Raw genomic sequence first — 26,617 nt, 5'->3', positions numbered from 1 at the left:
TTTGGGAGAGCAGGAGGGCTTCAGGAAACAGAGACTTCACTCTTAAAGGGTGTGCACAAAATCTCACACACTCCAAGTCCCAGTAGTTTGAAAGGACCCTGGATCAGACCCACTTACTAATCTTAGCCTCTGGAGAGGCAGGGGGCAAGTAGGAGCACGCTTCGTGATGAAGACACTGGCAGCAGCCATTTTACGGGGCTTGTTCTACCATGTGGACACAGGCGCTGGCAAATGTGACTTTGGAATCCTCTCTCTATCCTGTTAGTGCTGGGTACTTGGCACCAGGCCCAGGCTGGCACCTGCCCCAAGATGCACCCTGCCTCTCTGGCCCAGGTCAGGTGGGCCTCAGTCCCACCACCAGTGGACTAGCACCAACTATGCAGGAAGCCTACCCTCCAGTGGGGCCTGCAGCCACTGCATGATGTATAGCCTTGGAGCCAACTGGCCTGGGTGGGGCAAGCCTGCTTACCATCGCACCCACAGTAGTCAGCCCTACAACAACAGGAGTGTGCAAGTGGCCCACAGAGGGGCCTCCCCTAGAGCATACAGCTCTGCTAACCAGAAGGGAGTGTACTGCTGGGACACATAGGTTATCTCCCACATAAGGACACTTCTCCAAGATCAGAAAATATAATTAACATACCTAATACACAGAAATAAAACCAGAGACTTAGGCAAAATAAGGAGAAAGAGGGATATATTCTGAACAAAGGAACAAGACAAAACCTGAGAAAAAGAACTAAATCAAGTGCAGATAAGCACTCTACCCAGTAAAAAGTTCAAAATAATGTTCATAAAAGTGCCCACTGAGCTTGGGAGAAGAATGGCTAAACACAGGATTTCAACAAAGGGTTAGAAGATATAAAGAGAACCAAACAGAGCTGAAGAACACATTAAGTGAAATGAAAAATACACTAGAAAGAATCAAAAGTAGATTAGATGATACAGAGGAATGGATAAGTGATGTAAAAGACAGAGTAGTGGAAATCACCCAAGCTGAAAAGAAAAATGAAAAAAAGGATTAAAAAAAATAAGGATAGTTTGAGGCCTCTGAGACAACATTGAGTGTACTAACATTCACATTATAGGAGTCCCAAAAGCAGAAGAGAGAAAGGGACAGAGAACTTACTTGAAGAGATAATAGTCAAAAATATCCCAAACTTAGGGAAGGAAACACATCCAGGTTCAGAAAGCACAGAGTCCCAAACAAGATCCACCCAAAGAGGTCCACACCAAGACACATTATAGTTAAAATGGCAAAAATTAAAGATAAAGAGAGAATCTTAAAAGCATCAAGAAAAAAGAAAATAGTTACGTACAAGAGAAATCCCATAAGGTATCAGCTGACTTTTGAGCAGAAACTTTGCAGTCTGAACGGGAATGGCACAATATATTTAAAGTGATGAAAGGAAAAAAAACCTACAACCAGGAATACTCTACCCAGCAAGGTTATCATTCAGATTTGAAATAGGTAAAGAGTTTTACAGACAAGCAAAACCTAAGAGTTCAGCACCACAAAAACCAGCTTTACAAGAAATGTTAAAGGAACTTCTCTAGGCAGTAAAGAAAAGGCCATAATTAGAAATATAAAAATTATAAAAAAACTCTCACTGGTAAAGGCAGTAGATCAACTACTTACAAAGTTAGAAGGACGGTTAAAAGACAAAAGTAGTAAAATTATCTATATTCACAGTAAGTAGTTAAGGGATACACACAAAAAAGATACAGAACATGACATCAAAAAAATTAAACAGGAGGGGGGAAGTAAAAATGTAGAGTTGTTAAAATGTGCTTGACCTTGAGCTCATCAATATAAAATATTACTATAATAATATATATGTTGTTATATATGAACCTCATAGGAGCCACAAAGCAAAAACCTGTAATAGATAAACACACAAAAGAGAGAAAAAAATCCAAACATAACAGTAAAGATTCTCATCAAATCACAAGGAAAAAGAGCAAAAGAAGAGGAACAAAAAAGAACTAAAAAAAGAACCAGAAAATAATTAACAAAATGACAATAAGTACATACCTATCAATAATTACATTAAATATAAATGGACTAAATGCTCCAATCAAAAGGCATAGAATAGTTGAATGGATACAAAACCAAGATCCATTTATATGCTGCCTACAAAAGACTCACTTCAGATCTAAAGACACACACAGATTGAAAGGGAGTGGATTGAAAAAGATATTCCATTCAAATGAAAATGAAAAGAAAGCCAGGGTAACAATACTTAATATCAGACAAAATATACTTTAAAACAAAGACTATAACAAGAGACAAAGAAGGGCATTATGTAATGATCAAGGGATCAAGCCAAAAAGAAGATACAACAACTGCAAATATATATACACCCAACTTAGGAGCACCTAAATACATTAAGCAAATATTAACAGCTATAAAGGGAGAAATTGACAGTAAAACAATAACAGAAGGGAACTTTAACACCCGACTTATATCAATGGACAGATCAGACAGAAAATCAGTAAGGAAACACTGGCCTTAAATGACATATTATATCATATGGACTTAATATATACAACATTTCTTCCAAAAACAGCAAAATACATGTTCTTTTCAAGTGCACATGGAACAAATATCCAGTATAAATTACATGCAAGGCCCCCAAACAAGTCTCAATAAATTTAAGAAGACTGAAATCATATCAAGCATCTTTTCTAACCACAGTGGTGTGAAACTATAAGTTAACTGAAAGAAACACAAACATGTGGAGTCTAAAAAACATGCTACTAAACAACCATTGGGTCACTAAAGAAATTAAAAAGGAAATCAAAAAAATATCTGGAGGGCTTCCCTGGTGGCGCAGTGGTTGAGAGTCTGCCTGCCGATGCAGGGGACATGGGTTTGTGCCCCGGTCCGGGAAGATCCCACATGCCGCAGAGCGGCTAGGCCTGTGAGCCATGGCCGCTGAGCCTGCATGTCCAGAGCCTGTGCTCCACAACGGGAGAGGCCACAACAGTGAGAGGCCTGTGTACCGCAAAAAAAAAAAAAAAAAAAAAAAAAAATCTGGAAACAAATAAGAATGGAAAAACAACAATCTAAAATCTATGGGATGCATAAAAGCACTTCTACGGTAAAGTTTAAAGTCATACAAGCCTACCTCAGGAAACAAGAAAAATATCAAATAAAAACATGTAACCTTATACTGAAAGGAACTAGAAAAAGAAAAACAAATCCAAAAGTTAGTAGAAGGAAAAAAAAATACATATGAGAGCAGAAATAAATAAAATAGAGACCAAAAAAAAAAAAAAAAAACTATCAATGAAACTAAGAGCTGGTTCTTTTAAAAGATAAACTGTTAGCAAGACTTATCAAGTTAAAAAGAGAGCCCAAAAATAAAATCAGAAATTAAAGAGGAGAAGTTACAATCACCACTGTAGAAACACAAAGGATCATAAGAGATTACTATGAACAATTATATGGTAATAAAATGGACAACCTAGTAGAAATGGATAAATCCCTAGAAAGATACAATATCCCCAAACTGAATCAGGAAGAAATAGAAAATATGATCAAACAATACCAGTAATGAAACTGAATCAATAATAATAATAGTAGTAGTAGTAGTAATAATAATATAATAATAAAAAATAACTCCCAACAAACATGAGTTCAGGACCAGATGGCTTTAGAGGTGAATTCTAGAAGACATTTACATAAGACTTAATACCTATATTTTTCAAACTACTGCTGAAAATTAAAGAGGAAAAATATGTTTTAGAACTCATTCTACCAGGCCACCATCACCCTGATACCAAAACCAGAAAAAGATACCACAATAAAAGAAAATTACAGGCCAAATATCACTGGTGAATATAGATGCAAAAACCCTCAACAAAAATATTAGCAAACTAAACTCAGCAATACATTAAAATGATCATAAACCATTATCAAATGGAATTGATCCCAAGGATGCAAGGATGGTTAATGTCTGCAAGTCAATCAATATGACACTCTGCATTAACAAACTGAAAAATATCATCTCAATAGACGCAAAAAAATCTTGTGACAAAATTCAACATTGATTTGTAATGAAAACTCTCAGCAAAATGGGAATAGTGGAAAAATACCGCAATATAATAAAGGCCATACATGACATAGCCACAGCCAACATCATATCCAACAGTGAGATGCTAAAAGCATTTTCTTTAAGGTTAGGAATAAGACAAGGATGCCCACTCTCACCACTTTTATTAAACATAGTACTTAAAGTCCTATAGCAATCAGGCAAGAAAAAGAAATAAAAGGAATCCAAATGGGAAAGAAGCAGTAAAACTGTCACTGTTTGCAGATGACATGATATTATATATAGAAAATCCTAAAGACATCACCAAGAAAACTGTTAAAACTTATAAATGAATTTGGTAAAGTTTCACAATACAAAATTAATATACAGGAATCTGTTGGATTTCTATACACTATCTGATAGTTCAGATATCAGAACTATCAGAAAGATAGATTAAGAAAACAATCCCATTTGTAACTGCATCGAAAGAATACCTAGGAATAAATCTAACCAAATAGGTAAATAATTGTACCCTGAAAACTAGAAGACATTAATGAAAGAAATTGAAGATGACAAAAACAATTAGAAAGCTACTCCACGCTCATGAATTAAAGAATCAATGTTGTTAAACGTACTACCCAAGGCAATCTGCAGGTTCAATGCAATCCCTAGCAAAAGGCATTTTTCACAGAACTAGAACAAACAATACTAAAATTTGTAAGGAAACAAAAAAGACCCTGAGTAACCAAGGCAATCTTGAGAAAGAAGAACAAATTTGCGGGGGGGATCATGCTCTCTGATTTCAAACTATACTGCAAAGCTACAGTAATCAAAACAGTAGGTACTGGCACAAAAACAGACACAGAGATCAACAGAACAGAATAGAAGGTCCAGAAATGAACCCACACTTATATGGTCAATTGGTCTACAACAAAAGAAGCAAGGATATACATTGGGGAAAAGATAGGCTTTCCAATAAATGGTTCTGGAAAAAATTAAACAGCTACATGCAAAAGAATCAAACTGACAACTTTCTCATACCATATACAAAAAATAAACTCAAAATAGATTAAAGACTTAAATATGAGTCCTGGAACTATAAAACTCCTAGAAGAAAATATAGGGAGTAGGCTCTTTGACATCAGTGTTAGCAATATATTTCTCAATATGTCTCCTCAGGGAATGGAAACAAAAGCAAAAATAAACAAATTGGCTATACCAAACCAAAAATCTGTTGCACAGTGAATGAAACTATCAACAAAACAAAAAGTTGGCCTATTGAATGGGAGAAATATTTGCAAACATCACATTAATAAGGAGTTAATTTCCAAAATATACAAAGAAACCATACAACTCAACATCAAAAAAACCCCAATCTAATTAAAAAATGGGCAGAGGAACTGAATAGACATTTGTCCAAAGAAGACATACAGATGGCCAACAGACTCTTGAAAAGATGCTCAACATCACTAATCATCAAGGAGATGCGAATCAAAACCACAATGAAAATCCACCTCACACCTGTCAGAATGGTTATCATCAAAGATATAACAAATAACAAATGTTGGTGAGGATGTGGAGAAAAGGGAACCCTCATGCACTGTTGGTGGCCTTGTAAATTGGTATATATAGCCGCTGTGGAAAGAGTATGGAGGTTCCTATAAAAAATTAAAAATAGAACTGCCATATGATCCAGCAATTTCACTTCTGGGTATTTACTCAAAAAACCCCAAAACACTAATTCCAAAAGATATATACATCCCAATGTTCATAGCAGCATTATGTACAATAGCCAAGATATGGAAGCAACCTAAGTGCCCATCAATAGACAAATGGATAAAGAAGATATGGTGTGTGTGTGTGTTTTATATAAAATAAAATATTACTCAGCCATAAAAAAATGAAATCTTGCAACAACATGGATGGATCTAGAGGGTAGTATGCTAAGTGAAATGTCAGACAGAGAAAGAGAAATACTATATGATCTCACTTATATGTGGAATCTAAAAGCAAACCAAACAAACAAAACTAAACGAAAAGAAACTCATAGACACAGAAAACAAATGTGTGGTTTCCAGAGGGGAAGTAAGTGGGGTTGGTAAAATAGGTGAAGGGGATAAAGAGGTACAAACATCCAGTTATAAAATAAATAAGTCAGAGGGGTGTAACATACAGCATAAGGTACATGGTCAATAATATTGTAATAACTGTATGGGGACAGATGATTACTAGGCTTAACTGCAGTGATCATTTCATAATGTATGCAAATATCAAATCACTATGTAGTACACCTGAAACTAACATAATATTGTATATCAACTATATTTCAAGAGAAGAAAAGAAAAGCTTACACAGGAAACCTGGGTTCTAGTCCTAGATCTTTCACTAGTAGATTTATGTTTAGTCATATAATCTTACTGGGCCTCAGGCCACCTCTCAGAAAATGAAGGGCCAAACTAAACTACATCTAAAGGTTCCTTCCAGCCAGAAGATTCTATGAACCTGAAATTTGACATAATAAATATTCATTTTGAAAGCATGTTAATTATATTTAACCTTATGGAAACAGCCCAACAAACCTGTGGCAATAGCTTGGGCCAAAGGATAAAGGGGGAATTACCCAAGTAACACAAAGGTGGCATAAGGAAGCATGATGATTCACTCTGGAAGCATGACCCTGAGTTTACAGCACATTCATATTCTCCTGAGATGTGGAGGTTTTAATTGCTCTGTTCTCTCAAGCCCAACACGTAAAGGGGATCTGCTTCTTAACTGCTGTATTTTCTGTGTTACTAATTGTCAAAGAACATGCATTGGATAGAAATAGTAGTAGCTTTCCCAAGAAGAGCATTAAAACAGACTCCAAGGCATAGGGAAATCTAGGCAGAGTCATCCTAATTGTAATAGCTGGACAACAGCAAAATAGGAAGGGCAAATATTTTCTCTAAACAAACCAGCACACAATTTAATCAGGCAATCCATGTTACATGGGATGGCATAAAATCATTTCTTTATTTTGGGCTGTCTTTAAACAGGGAGGAAATAGATTTCTAAGTAATCCAGGAACAATATGGCCATGGTCTGTATTGTAAAATTTAAGTAGCTCACATTTAATCCAAATTGAGGTAATTTACGGAATTCCTGACAAGGTCTATAGTGAAAAGAAAAGTTCTAAAGGGAAGATGGAAAGAAGGAGGGAGGGAGGGAGGAAGGAAGGCAGGCAGGCAGGCGGTGGGGGGGGGGGAGGGAGGGAATAAAGGAAGGAAGGGAAGTAAAGAAAACCCTAGACTGAGAAAAATGTATAGGTCCTCTTCTATAAGATAAACTGTGCCAAACTGTGGGAGTATGCTTTTCTCTACTCTGGTTACAGTTCTCAACCAGATTCACCAAAAGAGGCAAAAGACCCATAATAAAACTTTAACAACCAAGTAAACCAGCAAGCCAACTATTAGACCCTCTAGACATGTGTAAACACCAGGTTGTTCTGTCTCCATCATTTTGCAATACTCCCCTATTGCCAGACAATGCTTCACAACCTATCAGATACTGGCCTCAAACTCCATGTTCAGGAAACAACTTAAACAGCTCTATTCAGTAGCAGTTGGGTACAGTAACAAAGCTGAAGTAGAGTATAAAGGAGCCATAAAATCACCATAAACTTCAAATAGAAAAAAAGCATGAAGTTGCTGTGTATTAAACACCTTTGTATTCAGATCCACATTGAACTAAATTTACAATTATACATGTAGAAAATAAAAATACTTAGTGTAAAACAAAGTTTTAGTGTAAGAAAACATGCAGTAAAAAAGGCTAATCTTTAGAGAGAGAGTAAATTAGTAGTTGCTGGAGCTGAGAGTAGGAATGGACAGTATTTGCAAATGGGCCACAAGGGTTCTATTAAAGTGATGGAAATGTTCTAAAATTGGATTGTGGTGGTGATTGTACAATTCTGTGGTAAATAGATTATACCTCAACAAAGCTTTTAAGGAATGTTAAAATAAGAAAAAGCCAGAAAATATGTGTATCTATATTTTTTAGTTCTTGTCTTTATTGATTGTGAGATAGGTATATTTTTAATTTACATTTGAAGGAACTAAATGTCAGAAATGTTTTTCTTTCTATGCTTATCTTTACCCCTTCAATAAAAGTTCACCAATTAATCAAAACTATATTTCATTTTTACTCTAGTTTCTGTAAACTGTTAACATTTTATTAAAAATTTTATTCTTTTTTATGACTTCTCTATTTGCTATTTATTAAAGGTCCTAAATTCAAAGAAGTCCTCATGTTCCTTAAAAAAACTACAAATAGAACTACCATATGACCCAGCAATCCCACTACTGGGCATATACTCTGAGAAAACCATAATTCAAATGAGTCATGTACCAAAATGTTCATTGCAGCTCTATTTACAATAGCCCAGAGATGGAAACAACCTAAGTGTCCATCATCCAATGAATGGATAAAGAAGATGTGGCACATATATACAATGGAATATTACTCAGCCATAAAAAGAAATGAAATTGAGCTATTTGTAAGGAGGTGGATAGACCTAGAGTCTGTCATACAGAGTGAAGTAAGTCAGAAAGAGAAAGACAAATACCATATGCTAACACATATGTATGGAATTTAAGAAAAAAAAATGTCATGAAGAACCTAGAGGTAAAACAGGAATAAAGACACAGACCTACTTGAGAATGGACTTGAGGATATGGGGAGGGGGAAGGGTAAGCTGTGACAAAGCGAGAGAGAGGCATGGACATATATACACTACCAAAACATAAGGTAGATAGCTAGTGGGAAGCAGCCGCATAGCACAGGGAGATCAGCTCGGTGCTTTGTGACCATCTAGAGCGGTGGGATAGGGAGGGTGGGAGGGAGGGAGATGCAAGAGGGAAGGGATATGGGAACAGATGTATATGTATAACTGATTCACTTTGTTATAAAGCAGAAACTAATACACTATTGTGAAGCAATTATACTCCAATAAAGTTGTAAAAAAAAAAAAGTCCTCATGTCCAAAAAAAAGGTGGGAACATGGGTCATTTTAAGCAAAATGTACATAACTATCACAAAATTCTTAAAACTTATCTAGTCAAAATAGTGCATATTTGCTGGGTAATGTCTTTTATTATTTTAATAATGTACAAACTACAATCATACCCAAGTTCATAATATCTGGAGCCTCATTTTCCTCACTTATGAGAATAAAACCACATTATTTTATAGTCACAGATATTGTAAGACCAAATCAGATAGTGTATGTGAAAGTGCTTTGAAAATTAAAAAGTGCTATGTAAGAATTATCATTATTACCATGACTTCCAAGATATGTGGGAATGCTAATTAAAATGGATACTTATAAATAGTATTTTACTGTTAAAATTCATAATTAAATCTGGTTTTAAATTAGTTGTTCCAACCACCCGAATGAAACAGAAGGAATTAATTAAACAGAAAAAATTAATGTCTGAATTTAAGGAAGTTTTTCTTTCAAAGAGAAAGAAAAAGCAGTGTTATTGCTCTGATGCAAATAACTTTTTTGGACATGACATACTAATGTGTCCAAGTATTCAGGAAGAACCGACTTACTACATTACTGAGAGAAAGTGACATTTTTTAAGGGCACAGAAAGCTTCTATTCTACAAAGTAGTATTGGACTGTACTCCTCAACATTTCCTAACCAAAAAAAAAAAAAAAAAAAGAATTCTTATGTGAGAATTACTTTTCTCTGTGTTATAGTACTATGAAGTTCAGGAAACATTAACCGTAATCTTAATTAAAAACTTCTGTTTTCAGTCTGTTGTTAAAACCTCTTTTCTCACTAGTTATCCACAGTTTTATTATTTACCTGTCTCTCTTCATTACACAATAATATCACAGATTTCTTTTCCTTAGCCAATGTCTAAAACTTAAAAAAGAACCACGGCATCTGGTTTGTTCCATAGGATACACAGGGAGGAATATAGGGAACTTCTCACCGTCTGCATGATGCATGTCCAAATGACACAGAGAATGCAAAGGATGGACCATGAGTTGAATAGGGATGTCAGAGTTGGGAAACTATTCAGCCATGAGCACAGAGGCATGGCCCTGTTGTACAATTTTATAGTTAAGACTTTATGTGTAAAATTTATTTCATAGATAACCACTAAGTTATCTATATTAATGGTGAGGTATATCAATTTCAGAACAAAGAACCTAGAAAAAGTAGCTTTTTAAAATTTATTTTATCTACTCTTTTTCATTTGATCCCACTTGCCATTTGCACAAGTGATAATCAAGAGACAGTCTCTCTGCTTTTCATCCTTGTTTTCCTTCCCAGGGTCACCTCAACTTCTTATCAAAATGTAATGCCATTTTCTCTGTAACTTGCCTTGAGACCTAAAATTCAGTTTTACAGCTAGTGATAAGAAACATAAGGAAATATCTGTATTTTTAAATTCAAATTGAGTTAAAAACATGTGAAGCAATTTTCATAGAGGAAATAGTTTTCACTTTAATTTTTTAAAAAGACATTTAACTTTTAGTTCAGAGGAAGATAAGAAAAAGAACTTCATACTTTTCTGTTTTTAATTACAACATGAACAAAAGTTTGGACTATTTTATAGAAATCATTTGCAAAGGAAAGAGCACTTGTGATTTCCCTTAATAGGGAATTAGCACTGCTACATTTTGACTCAAAAGGCTACCTACATTGATTCAAGATTGTTTTCTGAAATGTGAAATTTAAATACACCATTTCTCTTCCCTACAGTACTTGTGTTAAATAAACCTTATTTCATTTTGTAGGAATATTAAAATTGATTTTATTACCTATGATGCACTTTAAATTGTTTTCCTTCATAATCAAGTTTCTTTCCCTTAAGATTTAATTTCTATGCATACTCTCGCTCATATAAAGAAATACATGAAATAGTGTAACTGTTGAATATTTCACATAATTCAACTTATTCTAATACTTAAAAGCACACTTATAACTTAAAATTTCACGTAGATGGAGTTGAGTGTCATAAGTTGACACTTCAACTTCTTTCATTTATTGACGCAGCGAAGATTTAAAATGAGTTTAAATGATATATAGAGAATTATACATGGCAAAATTCAACTCTCTGAGATGTGAACAGATTAATTTATGAGAGGTTTTGCATTCTGATCACACTTTTGAGATGTTAGACATAAATAACTTTATAATTTTTTTAAACTGTTACTGGAAGACTTTTAATCAAATGGCTTATAATCAGATATTAATGTCCTAATATATGCTATATTCAAACTTCACCCTTTCTGATATTAAAAAAAGTATAACTTCTTTCTCTGTTTTTCTACTTCAAAATTTTCACAAGATTTCGTACTTCACGTGTAGTTAAGCCAGTTCAACATGTGTTTACTGGTTTTTTGCTTATGCTAACTTATCTATGAAAAAAAGTCGCATTAAACATTGAAACTGCTTTGTTCATGAAAGTGGAATCTGAGATTGCAGCCATGACCAGACAGTGGTTCCCATTGGTTTAGCTTGTTACTTTTGGGGTATTGATGATCTCCCCACTCTTCCTGTGAATTTGCAAGGCAGTTAACTGAAGCTGGGGTTAAGTACCAAGCCATCTGGCCCACAAAATCTCCTGATTTCTTAGCCCAGTGTTTAGCCTAATATATGGTATATGTCAGTGCAATGGGGGATGTTAATATGAAAGACAGAATATGAATTAGCAATAAATTAAATGTATACAGCTGATGAGCTACAGTGAAACATTCAGAATCATCTTTTTTACATTTATTTCTAGAAAGCAAGATAAATCATTTCATTTTATTTATGAGGACATGGCTATTTTCAACATTACTAACATACACAAGGAGACTATTTTTCCCTTTTACGGAAGGGATCTCTCTTTGAAAGTGTTTACATAAAATTTTCAGGGATGAGGAATACATCTTGGCACAAAGTAAACTACCTTATTCAGAAGAGAAATTATGATGTTTATTTTTGGGAGCACTGCCACCTCAAAATAGCCCTTCTAGTCACCTTATAGTGTATTCTTTTATTTCATGGGTGGAAGTTGAGAACTGAGTCTGTGTCTATTTGCGTTCTTTTCTTGACCTAATGCCCCCAAATGCCCAATGCCTTAAAGTCTAATCTCCTTTAAGAATATAATACAGTTATACCTTATCAGTTAGTTATCTAGTATTTCTCACTGCTCCCTCACACAACCTCTAGTCAGGCCACTTGCTTTGGTGTCCTGTGAAAACACGTGGCCTCCTGTGTTGTAAACTTTTCCTGGAATGGCCTTTCCCCCAAATGGCCTTTTCGCATCTGTTCATTTAAATCCCAACCTATTCTCTAAGCCCTGGCTCAAGTTCTATGTCTTCTCAGGGCCTCGCTACATCATCAGCTCCAAATGCTCTCTTTTTGAAATGCTGAGAACCCTTCTTCATGATTTAGAATTTAATGCAATACTAAAGGATTTCACTTGCTATTTTTCATATGTATTGATCTTATCTTCTTACGTAGGAGAAGGCAAGATGTTCTTTGAGGGCACGAATCACACATGATATTGCTATATCCCACAAAAAATACTTAGGAATTTTTTTAATAGATAAACTTTTACTGAATGTCACGTGACCATAAATTCACTGGATTAAAAAAAATCAAATTTATGTCACAGAAAACAAAAGGGTGAGTGACCAAACTGTTAAATGATGATAAAACATTTCATCCAAAACTTATCTTAAGCCATGGAAAGACATGTCCAGTGCCTTCTAGATTTACAGTTGTCCCTTAGTATCCTTGAGGGATTGACTCCAGTCTCCCCTGTGGATACCAAAATCCTTAGATGCTCAAGTCCCTCATATAAAATGGCATAATATTTGCACATGACCTAAATATACCCTCCTGTATACTTTAAATCATCCTTAGATTGCTTATAATACCTAATACAATGAAAATGCTATGTAAATAGGTATAAATACAGCATAAGTAATATATAAATAGTTGTAAATACAATGTAAATGCTATGTAAATTGTTTCTGGTGCATGTCAAATTCAAGTTTTGCTTTTTGAAACCTTATCGAATATTTTCAATCTGAGGTTGGATGAATTCATGGATGGGGAACCTGTGAATATTGAGGGCCAACTGTGGATTGATCTTTCTAGAAAAGCATGAAGGTTTAGAGGAGGAAATGCTAACATTTTACTTTATATAGAACACTAATTTCAAACACTTTTAAAGAAAAATGTTCATTTCAATAGATGGCTAGTGTATAAAATTCCTATAATTTCAAAAGATGTATAAGAGTGTGACTGTTCTATTTGTTGTCATTCATTTAGTCTAAATTGTATTCCAGCTATCAATGTACTAAAGAGAATATATTTACAGTAACAAGATGAATTCATGCATATTTTACCTTATTTGTATATGTCAAAGCAGAGATAAATTTTATTACCTGTGATTTCTGCTTAGAAACTATCTTGTGGTTAGATGTTTTAGAAGTTGCAGTATACAGGCATACTTCATTTTATTGTGCTTCATTTTTTTATCACACTTTTCAGATACTGCATTTTTAACAAATTGAAGGTTTGTGGCAACCCTGTGTCGAGGAAGTCTGTCGATATCATTTTTCCAACAGCATTTGATCACATCGTGTCTCTGTGTCACATTTTAGTAATTCTCACAGTATTTCAAACTTTTTCATTATTATTATATTTGCTATAATAATCTGTGATCAGTGATCTTTGATGTTACTACTCACTGAAGACTCAGATGATAGCATTTTATAGCAATAAAGTATTTTTTGATTAAGGTATGTACATTGTTTTTTTAGACATAATGCTCTTGCATGCTTTATAGACTATAGTATAGTGTATACATAACTGTCATATGCATTGGGAAACCAAAAAATTCCTGTGACTTGCTTTATTGTGATACTTGCTTTATTGCAGTGGTCTGGAATTGAACCCGCATTATCTCTGAGGAATGCCTGTATTGTGACTGCACCTATTATGTTCAATTAGCATTTATCAAATTGGATTTTCATTAGCTATCTGAATAACTTATTTTCTCAGAAATCAACACTATCACAATTACTAATTTGTGTCAGTTTTCATTCTTTTGAAGAATAAATATAAATGAGGATGACATATTTAATAATAATCCAAGTAGGGTATTTCTAGAGAAAAGCCTATGTTAAAATGAGGCAATTTTGAGTTTTCAACCAGCATAGAGTCCTTATTCACCTTGGCTACAGAGGACACAAGGCCTTAGGATGGCAGGGTTTCCCAGGCATCCTCTGCAGCATAAATCACAGCAGGCACAAATGGTAGTGCTGTCCAGCGATCCCACAGCTATTCTATTTCACTGTCATGTGGCTTGGCAGTAAGAAGCTCTTGAAGAGTTTTCATCTCACATGGGGTTTCCCTTTGGCTTAGGCTTTCCCCTTACATAATGACGAAACAAAACTCTGTGACTGAGCAATAGGTTTATCAGCTAATTTCTTGCTTAATCATCTCTTAGTCCCTATTTATTTTTTTTTTTAGTTGCTTTACATAGCCTTCCACGTCACTTGCATGTGACACACAGTGACCAAGCAGCTGTCAAAAATGCCACGAGAGTGGTATGGATGCCCATATGTACAGCACGCAGACCCTGTTACACAAATGTGATTGTGAATGTGGCAGAATTCTTACAACTTGCTACCACATTGCCCCCTCCTGGGCAATCCGATCATGGGATTGTGGCACAGGAGAAATGACCTTTGTCCTCCATTTGGCAAGAGCCAGACCCTTATTATGCCCAATCAGGGTGCCATGGTTTAAGAAGACTGTGGAGAAACTGGATATGATTTAGCAGTTTGCACCAAAAACGATTTCCTGTTGAGAGGTTAAGAGGTGGGGCTTTACAATTTAGAAGAAAAATGGAGAAATAAGAGCAGACTACTTCAGGTACACAAAGGTTTAGTGCGAGGAAGACTGAAAATTGTTTCCCATCTCTACTCATGACAACTCAGAAAGTAAGGAGCTTTAGTGGTTTGGGGGAATTTAATAGAAGCTATCACTGAAGGTCATTTGAACACCTTAGACTCCTTCATGTATGGGAGAAATGCTTGTATTCTCAGCACTTGGCCTAACAATGGGAGAGAAAAGAGTAAAATATTTCATTCCCTTCCTTTTCTATGGGTAGAGCTGAAAATGATAGTTATCATTAGAATATTTTAATAATAATAACAACACTGCCAACACTTACTGACATATACGTGAGGCACTACTTTGGGACTTTAACTCATTTAATCTTTGCAATGCATGAGGCACACAGCCTATTTTTATCCTCCTTTTAGAGATGAGGAAACTGAGGCTCAGGAGGTTTAAGTAAATGACTAATCACACACAGCTGGTGAGACCTCAATCCAGACAGTCTGATTCCAGAGCTCTAGCTTTTAGCTACCACGTGATACTGTCTGATCTTTATTTTTTCCTCCACAGATATTTTAACACTCAACTAGGAGCTGCAAAAGAGAAAACAGAAAAAAGAGTCTCTGAAGGTTTGATAGAAGAAGAGGTGAATAGCAGATAATCATGGCATCTATTCCATATTTATGTCTAAGACAGGTTCTTGAATTCTAGAAGACTTTTTTAAAAAAACAAACGTGTACCTATGATAATAAAGTGACACTTGTCTGATTTGATAATGGTGGCTGTTATTGGTGGTAATAAGAATCTAAATATTTTTAGTAGTCAGAATGATAAAAAAAAGAAAAAGTCTAGTTTAAAAATCAGCAGTTCTGGGCAATAACAACAGCTCTTTCAGTGACCGTGTGATCTTAGGTCACTTATACACATTATTCATGACTTAGCTCCTGTGAAATGTGGCTTATGCCTCCTATGATAGCTCTAAAGGCAAAATTATATACTGGATATGAGAGCCATTTGAAGATTGTAAAGCTGGGTTCAAAGGAAAAGCTCGATTATTTTAGTAAGAAAGTAATACCAATTTATTAATAAACATTATTAATATCAGTTTATTAACAAACTATCCTGCAGTAGTTTCATTTTACGAGAGCAGACCATAATGCTTGAGGTTATTTATGGCAATGCCTTGATGTCGATCCCTCTGTCTTAGAAATGCTTCCTCCTCTAAGAAATCTTGCCCCTCCACACACTGAGCACGTGCTGCTCATACTCTGATTATGGGTTTACTTATTAGTTTGCATGATTGTCCCTCCTAGTGGACTGTGAGTCCCTAGAGGCAGTGGCTATTTTCTGTTAAACTGTGTATATCCCAGCAGAGAGCTCACTACATAAATACATAATAAATTGTGTAGAAAGAATATAATCCAAGACGACAGAGATTATGTTTTCCATATCATTCTTCCTATATTTTATCCAAGTATGGTGCTCTGGTATATGAGGCATTGAATTGCTGAATAAATAGATTACATATTTATTATTTAAAGCAACCACTACATAGCATTGCTAGATTAAAAAGTTTGACTTGTACCAATCTACTCTGAAAAGCAAGCACCTCTCTGACAAGGGCAAAGGAGAGTAAATTTGGAATGTGACCATAAAGTAATGGGACTAATTTTCACTTGTGATTTGTAAACTCCATCTCCTTATTTTACAGTCACATCTTGTAAATTAAGAGGATTACCTAGATGTCTTACAGCATTGTTCATAGCTTTAATGAGTAAATCATATATTTTAAAAAAGCTGAGTTCTTTAGCTGAAGGTGCTATTATAAATGGAGTGTGGTCTTCTGGAAAATATTCTGTAAACAGGTAGCACTGAATAAGTTAGAGAGTGGTTCTTCAAAATAAAAATATGTGCAGAAAATATGGTATATACCAGATCACAGAAAGGAAAGCAGTATAAATGACTTCCCAAAGGTAATGAGTGTGAACAAGACATGTCTGATATTAAACTAGTTGAAATCACTTATGCTAAAAGTATTTATGAAATAGACTGAATAACTTAAGAACAGAACTCCCATTCCTATGAGACCTTCACTTCAAGCTTCTGGTCTCATCATTGAACAAATATTTAAGTTTCTATTATGTTCCAAAATTATGTTCTCATCTCTAAAAGCTGGCAATAAATTATTTTAGCAATTCTTCTGCCTGAAAAATACCCCTGCATCTAAATTCACCTAAATTGACATAAATGATAAAAATTAAGAAATGCTAAGAAGTGTTTGAATGGTATTACATTAAGCAAATAACATGAACATGATCTGTATATCAAATGATAATAAAACTACACTCCTAACTTAGTTCTAACAGGAACTGGGGTTCACAAATTCAAATTTCTTAATTCTTCATACCCCATTCAGTAGTTTATCATCTTATAATCAACACCTGGGAAAAATTTTAAAAATAGAATTATAAAATTAAAGTGTAACTGTGGTAATTTTTATAATGTCATTTACCTGATCAACATTACTACTGAACAAAGAATTGGTAGGTTCAATGTGTAAGTATTATATACTTGGTATTAACATGTTCAATACTGTGTATATGTAAAACATACATAAATGAGTTCATGTGAAGGTTATATTGTGTAAAGATAGCACTCTATAATACTGATAAAATTATCTCGCATGCACCATTTGCAGAGGGGAGTGAAAGGAAAACTTTTGTAATCACAACAGAACTGGGCTCTGCCTAGATCCTCCTTCTACCTTTGAAGGGTGTGAGTCCTACTCTAACAGGACACTTCTACCTCCTGGGCAGTCACCACTGTCCTCATGGAGATTCACTGTCTGCTATGACAACAGTATGTGTAATTACAGTCAAAGTGTTGAAGCCAAACTCCCAATTCTGGCGTCACTGAATACATGTAAAAATGAACCATCACAGAAAAGAATATTTTTCATACCCAGTAATTAATCTTATTGGGCAGTTAGTAAGTGGCAAGAAGTGGGAACAATGGATTCTGGGGTAATAATAGTGATCACTTAAATGGGTAGTCCACATCGAACAGTGAAGACAATTTGGGTATTAGGATAATCCCCTAGTGTGTTTGGGAAGTGCAAGATCACACAAGATGATGTCACTTCAGAGGTTAAAGACTGCACCTCTACCCATGATGTACTAGTTATACTTTATAACCCATTTTGGGTTTATCATGCAGGAATACATATAAAGTTTTTCAAACCAGGCTACAGCTCCAACCTAAGTTAATCCTTGAGGTTATGATTTCCATTAGTCTAAAAATATTTGTGTAGACGTGTAAAATATCACGTCCATGAGAAGAAAATTGCTGAACTGCCTTTGATTATCACTCCTGGGATGAAGATTATATATGAATATGTATGTACTCAAGCACATACATGCCTACAAACACATACATATTTTGTCTTTTTAAACTGCATTACCTTTTTTTTTTTTTGCCTTACGCTGGCCTCTCACTGTTGTGGCCTCTCCCGATGTGGAGCACAGGCTCTGGACACGCAGGCTCAGCGGCCATGGCCCACGGGCCCAGCCGCTCCGCGGCATGTGGGATCTTCCCAGACAGGGGCACGAACCCGTGTCCCCTGCATCGGCAGGCGGGCTCTCAACCACTGCACCACCAGGGAAGCCCTGCATTACCTTTAATATGCCCGCTTTGAACCTTCCTTAATTTTGTGATTGTTTGTGCCTCCTCACTTTTTTTTTTTTTTTGCGGTACGTGGGCCTCTCAACCACTGCGCCACCAGAGAAAACCCCTCCTCACATTTTTGAGGGAATTTTCTAGAAGCTTTCCACTATCAGCTTGGCATTTGATTATGCATCTTGAAGTGGTTTCAGTGTCTTTAAATGATTTCCAGTATTTCAAAAATCCTAAGTAGATTCCTATATTTCATAAAATATCTCACTGGTAACTTAAAGTTTCCCAATTTGAAGTTATCAGACCTCCACAAAGTTATAATGTTGATTTTTTTGGTCAACTAAAACAGCAATTTTATTGTCCACAGTCCTTAAAAAAATAATTTTAAGAAACTGTAACGGCCATAAAATTAATCTCTAGGGAATTCTGTCCTTTATACTGCTTCATAGAGAGAGTGGTTTAGACACATACAACTATGTAACTAAACACAGCAGACAATAAATCCTTCATGGCTAGGAGCTCTACACTGTGCTGTTTCTACGTCCCAACACTCCCAGTGCAAAGCTGTTTATGTATAACACTGTCATTAAATCTTCATTAACTATGTGAAGTTATATTTCATCACAAAATTAATGTTCTTGAAAAATAAATCTAAGACTGCATTGATTGTCAGGATTCAGAAAAGCAAGAGGTTTTTCTAAGCCCTTACTTGATTTTTACTCCTGTAATTGAAAACATTCAATACTTAGATCCCCAGAGGCACACTATGAAGTCAGGAATCAAGTCAGCAGTAGTATTACTATAGTATCTCCAGCCAGTGTTAAGGGAAGCATCACACAAATTCAGTGAAACACTTTATGGCTCTAAACCCTTCTTGTCTAATATTTAAGTAAATAACATCATTCTGCCCATCAAAGTCAAAAATCCCAACTACAGCACAAATGGACAAATACAAAAATAGTGCTAGGTCAATCTACTTTTAAGGAAGGGGATTTCTCCTACTGCCTGATGGCAACAGTAACTATTTACTGAACTGTACACAGTCTCAGGGAGTTCCTAACATACTGTACTGGTGTCTGATATCAGGGACTCCTCCATGTTCAGGAGAGGTGGACATTAATCTACATTCTCAAATACGGTTTTTATCCACACAGTCTGGAATGCAGCAACTCAGTCACAAGAATACATTTTTTTCTAATTTTTGTTGTAATATGTCAGTTTTTAAATTTATATTTTAAACAAAGGCACAATAGAACATGCTTTCATTTGGTTTACACCATATTGATGCCATGTGTTTAATGTATGAACTTGTGCCAAAATGTCTTCTTCATCTTCACTTAGCTGTGTGTGTATACACACAAATAAACATGTGTGTGAAATAAACTATATAAAATATTCATACCATATTATCCAATACAGTTATATATATGTGTGTATATATATGTACTATAATCTAAATAGGTGATTATAACTACAGAATCACAGAATAACTACAACACCATTTACTTAATTTTTAAAGCAGCGGTGAGAATAATTATATGTTATATACATAGATATATAATACATGTAAATATACCTCATCTCCCTTTATATATATTTAAATTTACACTTTAGTTATTGTGATTATAGAGTGCATAATTAAGTTAGTGAGCACTGCTCAGATCTAAGGAAGTAAATAAAGATCACAGAAAATCAGCGGGTAATAAGTGCTTTATGACTCCTCATTAAGTACATGTGTTTACCTTTCATTTAATATGCAGAGGTTTCCTAAAAAGTAAGTTGGTGTTTATTTTATTTTTCATTTACTGATTACATAACATAGTTCACTTTGTTGCAAACTCTGTTGTGCTGAGAGTATTTGGTACCAATTTAGGAACAATAGTAATTAATGATTAGACAGAGAAGAAATCTTAATCTAGGAGAAAAAATTAAAAAGGAAGACAGGACTCTCAAAAGCATTTAAAGAGCAATCACCTACCAGTTCTACTCGTCCGAAACCTCCAACTCCAAGGGTGTCAATGATGTTGAAATCAGACAGCTTCAGGTTGGCGAAGAAAGCAGCTTCAGCTTCATATCTGGAGTTTTTGATGCGAAAAAATGGAAATTTCTTAGAGGTGCAAACACGAGTACCACGTACAGCTGTACTGGAATGACATGACTGTGAAACAGGGTTTACCTGCTTAAATTCCATCTTGCTTTTAGAGTCTGCGTTTTCTCACACTCATAATTTTTTGGTCCCAGTTGTGCAGAATAACATAGATTTGCACTTGTATTTCAGAGTAGAAAAATACAAAGTACCCACTGCATGTCAGTCATGTGACTGATAAATCCAGTTATCAAATCAAAGTTACATCTCGGTGTTTTTCTATGCGTCTCCTTGTGAGCACAGATTGTTTGAGTTGTTCTTTTTTGGTTTTGTTTTGGATTTTTTGGTTTGGCTTGGTTTTGTTTTTGCTGTTCAGATTTTGGATGGCAGTTTCTCATTAGTTTCCCTTATCCACAGGCTGGCAGTGGCTCCTATTAATGTTTATTAAAAGCGGCAAGATCATTGAGGTCTCTGGAGTGAAATCACGGCCAGGTTTTATGAAAACAGATCCGAAAAGCTGAGGACTGATGTGAAAATGTCTGAAATGGATGATTTCGGAAGCATAGTCACATTCCTAAAAAGTGTCTTCCCTTCGTTTGTGTTTACCCACTGACTCTCAGCTAGTAATTCCAGTGTCTTTACGCTTGCCAGTTTCTTAGATGAGTGGTGTGAAGGAGCACAGACTAGCCTCCAAAGTTTAACTCTATGCAAATGGGACACATGCAAGTGGCCAAAATAAGCTTCCCCTGAGGAGACAAGTGAATATGAGCTGCTTAAAATATCTCCTTGTTAAAGCCCCTACTATTTTTAGAAAGGGCAGTAAGGCATAAAGATGATGACCCTCCCACTCACTAAAGTCAGGTCAGGGAGTAATTCAGCTGTCTCAAAAATAAAGTATTTGATGAGCTATGTGTAACCCATGACCATCAGCCAGGCGGTACCTGATTCAGTAGTATGCTATAGATAGACATGATGAACGTGCTTGAAATAGTGATACTAACACAGTTCGTTTATGTCAGCTTTTGGATAGAATAATTCACAGGCATGTTTGGCCTTAAGCTGTGTAACATTTTAGCTATTTCATTATAATCAAACACAAATTCAGACTCTCCACTTGGGAAAAAATGTAAAACAGTTATCTAGGTGAGCTTTCAACACTCTCCAATTTACAATGACAATTCTGGTTTTTAAACACATCAATTCTTGAAAGACTCACAAGATGGTAAACAGTGTTTCTCCTTATTAGCTGATGATGGGAAATCAACTCTCTCTAGTTAACCTCTATAAACAAGACTGCTAGGCATTCTGAATGGTATCTATAGATTTCTCTCATTAACTACACAATCAAGAGATCAACATAGCACTTCAGGAGATGGTTTACTAGAATGGAATGTAAGCAACAAATGTGCATTTCTAGCATTCTAACTGACTCCCAGCTTTTGGAAAATTAAAACTCCATCCCATTTAAAGGGCCAGTGGCAGAGTTCACTCCAACAGGTGTTTAAAAAGGACACCTGCTGGGATCAGACCCCCCCACCATGATTGTATGTAGGTGTTCAAGAATTTCCGGCAGTCAAATTCTTAATGAGATTGTTTTTGAATAATATCTTATGTGCTTGCTGGGTTTAGAAATCTCAGATTGAAAAGGGTAAACTCTTTCAGACTACTCTGACACCATTTTATATATTTAAAGTATGGTGTTATTACTTATAGCTCTTGAAGATGCACCTCCCCCCCAAATCCTTATATTTGGGTTTGTAAAATTAGTCTGGAAATGTCTAAACAAGTCATCTTCAGCCATTTGTTGCACATCAGAACTTCCTGAGCATCTTTCAGAAACCACTTAATCTGTGTCCCACCACAGATCAAGTCGATCAGCAATCTCTGGAAGCAGTATCATGTATCTATATACTTTTACACCGCCTTGGGTGATTCTGATGCACAGTTAAGGGTCGAGAGCCATAGTTCTAACCCCTCTGAAAGCCTCAGGAGGTTCCAGAGCCATAGAAGAATTTTGGGTTGGATTAAAATGATCCAAGGAAATCAGTAGCTGTCCAATGAGTCTGGAGTGTGATGCATTCATGGCAAAAGTATTGAGGACTCATAACTTGGCCTTGACTCCTGCCCCTCTTGTCCTAGACCTATAGGAATAAACAATAGCTCTGTAATGGCTAACACAACTTAAAAAAAAAAAAGCAACATTGATAAAAAAAAGACAGATGCAGAATGCAAAACTTTGCTAATTACTTTGCTATTATTTCTAGGTGAATTTTTAAAATACTTCCTAGTTGGGTGATTTTTATGGAGTGTTTGGTGAGATATCTTTTAAAGAGACCTTTGGGTAATTGTGCTCTTGATCCTCCATTCTCTTTCCATTTGCCTCAAGTTGCGATTCTTGGGGAAGCCAAAGAATGTAAGAACGCTACCAGAGCAGTTTCTCTTTTCCAACCAAGGAAATGTTTTTTAAAGGCTCCGGACATGCAGGCTCAGCGGCCATGGCTCACGGGCCCAGCTGCTCCGTGGCATGTGGGATCTTCCCGGACCGGGGCATGAACCCGTGTCCCCTGCATCGGCAGGCGGACTCTCAACCACTGTGCCACCAGGGAAGCCCCAACCAAGGAAATGTTGTTGCTTAGAACTTCATGTCTTTTTTTTTCCTCATTGAGATTACTCTTTAGGGAGTCGCTTCATCACAGAGACTCTGTACACTTTTCCTTTTTGAATAAATAGCTTTTTTTTTTAACATGGAAATCACCACCCGAAGAGACTTTTTTAAAAAAGCCAAACTATAGATGATTTAGCTTCTGGAGGTATCTCACCCCTCTAGCTCGTAACTTGGAGGGACGTTTTCATTCTTTCTTTTTACTCAGGAATTATTTGAAAATAATTTGAATCTATCCATTATGTTCTACATTCTTTAGAGTTGATAATTTTGAGTGGGGAAGGAGACAAAATAAATTGGTTAAGTAAATGGCTCTTGTTCTATAAAACTTCTCTTGCCTGAAGGAGGTAACCGTGGAACACAAGTTCCTAGCTTACTTACTACTGTGGGGTACCAGGTCCAAGGAATTAGGCCCAGATTTATGCAACTCTAAAATCCATCTGTGCAAAAGTGTTTATGAGAGGGACAGTTCCCAAGTGCTAGGGGAAATATATATCAGTAAGGCATTCAATTCCTGATGTTTCGTTGCTTAAAATCTAGCAAAGAGTATGAAGTGTATTTTCTAATGTTCCTACCTTAGTTTGAGATACAGATTTTTTAAGAGAATACTATTATTTACAGTTGACTCTTGAACAATGCAAGGGTTGGGGCGCCGACCCTCATACAGTCAAAAATTCATGTATAATTTATAGTGGGTCCTCCATATCCACAATTTTTCTGTATCCATAGTTCCATATCCACCCATTCAACCAACTGGATCATGTAGTATTTATTACTGAAAAAAATCTGCAGATTAGTGGATCTGTACAGTTCAAACCTAAGTTGTTCAAGGGTCAACTGTATTCATTTTTTTTTTTTTTTGGTATAGGGTGAAAGCTATGGATTCTCTTTCCAGAAAAGTGCAGATACTGACATACTCTGTCTGTATAACTTCAAGGAGCTTATAAACTCTCAAAATAGGTTAACAACATGCAAATAACTATATAACAAGAGAATAAGTGTGTTGGATGAAGTAGAGAGATAATATATCATTCCTCAAACATACCTGACCATAAGATTCACCTGGGGCTTTGGTGATTAGAATCCACAGAAAGTCACTAATTTGTACAGGGTACTCTTTAAATAGTGAAATATGGAACTTTCAAGAACTGCTAGAAAGAAACAAAGTTGCCTACATTTTCACCTTCTCTTTTCATTTCTGCTTATACACCAAAGGAGGTTCTAAAAGCAATGAAAATGTAAAGCTGCAGGTGTAATGATGATGAGACCAAGACATACATGCAAAGTCTAGAAACAGAAAAATAATACTGGAATAATCTTAACCTCTCTTTATCTAAAACTACATATCTATCCAGTATTATATTCACTTCCTTTCAGAAATAGAAAATAACCATTAGTTTTTATTTTTCCATCTCTTCCAATATCACCAGCTTCCACAAAACCAAAGAGTAAGACTCAGATGTCCTTTATTATTCACCATAATTGTTTCTTTTTTGTTGTTGCCAGATATCCATGAATCAATTCTGTCATCATTTCAAAATAACACAATTGGGTTCTATTCCTTATGACTGACCACTATTATTAAGAAGCAAACATCTCTCCTTAATACTGAAAACCAAATATGACCCAGTACAAAAATGTCTGAAACTTAAAATTTTATCTTCACCTTGATATTACAATAGCAGAAATGGCTCAGCATTATTCTAAAAAGCAAACAATAGTATGTGCAGTTTTAAAATAAGGTCCAAGAATCCAAAGGGACATTCCAGATGGGATACAAAAGCCAGTAATTAAAAGCCAATGAAACAAAAGGCTAATGTGCCCTATTTACTTTAGCAAAATCTATAATCCAAATCAGTTTCAGAAGTCTACTCTAAGGGTCTCCAAGGAAAATCAAACATAGTCTTAGCATCTTTTAACCCACGTGCAGATCAGCCACCACTGCTTTGCCTGTGCTCATCTGCTCTTGGGTATATTTTTATTTCCTGTTGAATCTAGTTTTATCAGTTCTTGGGGAAATCTATAAAATGTTTCAGTAAACACACATGAACTCTCATCTGTGACTAAGATTTTTATTCTGTAACTTTTAATAGGTAAGATGAGATTCAATCAGACAATCAATGTCTACTCTGTACTTAAAAATAATGCAAGAGCTCATCCTAGAATACAAACAGACGCTCACGACTCGTGGTCCTGACTCTGTCAGTGACTTTGTATTTCCAAGTCCTGAATTCAACATGTAGGCCTTTGTAAATGTATCAACATACACTTAAATAAGTATGAGTTGTATAGATAAAGTCAGAGCCCTAGCTTACTTAAATGTTCAGATAAACTCCTAGAAATCCTTCCACTTTTTATGTGATCAAAGAACATTGATATCTATAAATAAATATTTACAGAAATAGTTAAAAGAGGTAAGAACTTTTCGACAGTCGCCTTAAGCATAAAATATGTATACCTGGTCTATGATGCATGCAAGCTCTAATGCTGGCCATCTACTGAATAAACATAACTTGGTACACAGGATTTTATGTAATAACAGTTCTTGATTTAATAAAACTTGGTGCATTAAGTAATTTGTAGGTCTTGAAGAGTAAATACAAATTCAGCCAGACAAGTAACTATATATAGAGAAAGCAGAATTGAAAACTGGACCAATAATACTTATTTGCATATTTAACACAGATGTGATTTGGGCTTAAACTACTGGGACTGTCACCTCATTGTGCTACATTAACTTTGTGTATGTGAAAATAGTTACTACATGTCCTATTTCCCTGATTCTAAAATGTTTGGGATTAAATAAGCTTAGCCACTAAAATAAAAATGGATAGTCTTTATTAAATCTATAATCAAGTCACCAGTCATCTATTAAGTTAATTGTTTTATTAAAAATCTCATTGTTAAACTAAACTTTAAAAGCAGAATCTTCTGACTTCACTGGAAAACTGTGAACCATTTTATTGTTCAAGGTTTGTATAGGGAGTTATTTCCTGTTGAAATAATGTTTTCCAAATAACACTTTACAAAAGTCTCTATTACTATAAGGGTTTTTAAAAACAAAACAAAACAAACAAAACCTTTAAACATAAGAAACCCTATTCCTAAAATTCTAAACAAAAAGGGACAATTTCTAATTTATTTGGCCATAAAGCATACAGGTATAGTCACTAGTCTTTTAACATTAGTGGTAAAAACTTGAAGAAATAAAAAGCTTGAAAGTAACTTAATGAATATAAAGTATTTCATTATGTCA

General features: G+C 35.3%; 1 protein-coding gene across 2 annotated transcripts in view; it reads right to left on the bottom strand.

The window, feature by feature from the left end:
• PRKG1 (protein kinase cGMP-dependent 1) overlaps nucleotides 1-26,617 on the bottom strand; it is a 1,262,482-nt gene that overhangs the window by 35,846 nt on the left and 1,200,019 nt on the right. For both annotated transcript variants that reach the window (XM_060102657.1, XM_060102651.1), the window contains exon 10: nucleotides 20,592-20,688. In XM_060102657.1, coding sequence (XP_059958640.1) covers nucleotides 20,592-20,688 — 97 coding nt within the window. The remainder of the gene's footprint in view (nucleotides 1-20,591; nucleotides 20,689-26,617) is intronic.

This window comes from Mesoplodon densirostris, chromosome 1 (assembly GCF_025265405.1).
Source record: "Mesoplodon densirostris isolate mMesDen1 chromosome 1, mMesDen1 primary haplotype, whole genome shotgun sequence".
Classification (NCBI taxonomy): Eukaryota; Metazoa; Chordata; class Mammalia; order Artiodactyla; family Ziphiidae; genus Mesoplodon; species Mesoplodon densirostris.
The sequence above is the reverse complement of the archived record's forward strand: the minus strand, read 5'-3'. Positions and strand labels throughout refer to the sequence as shown.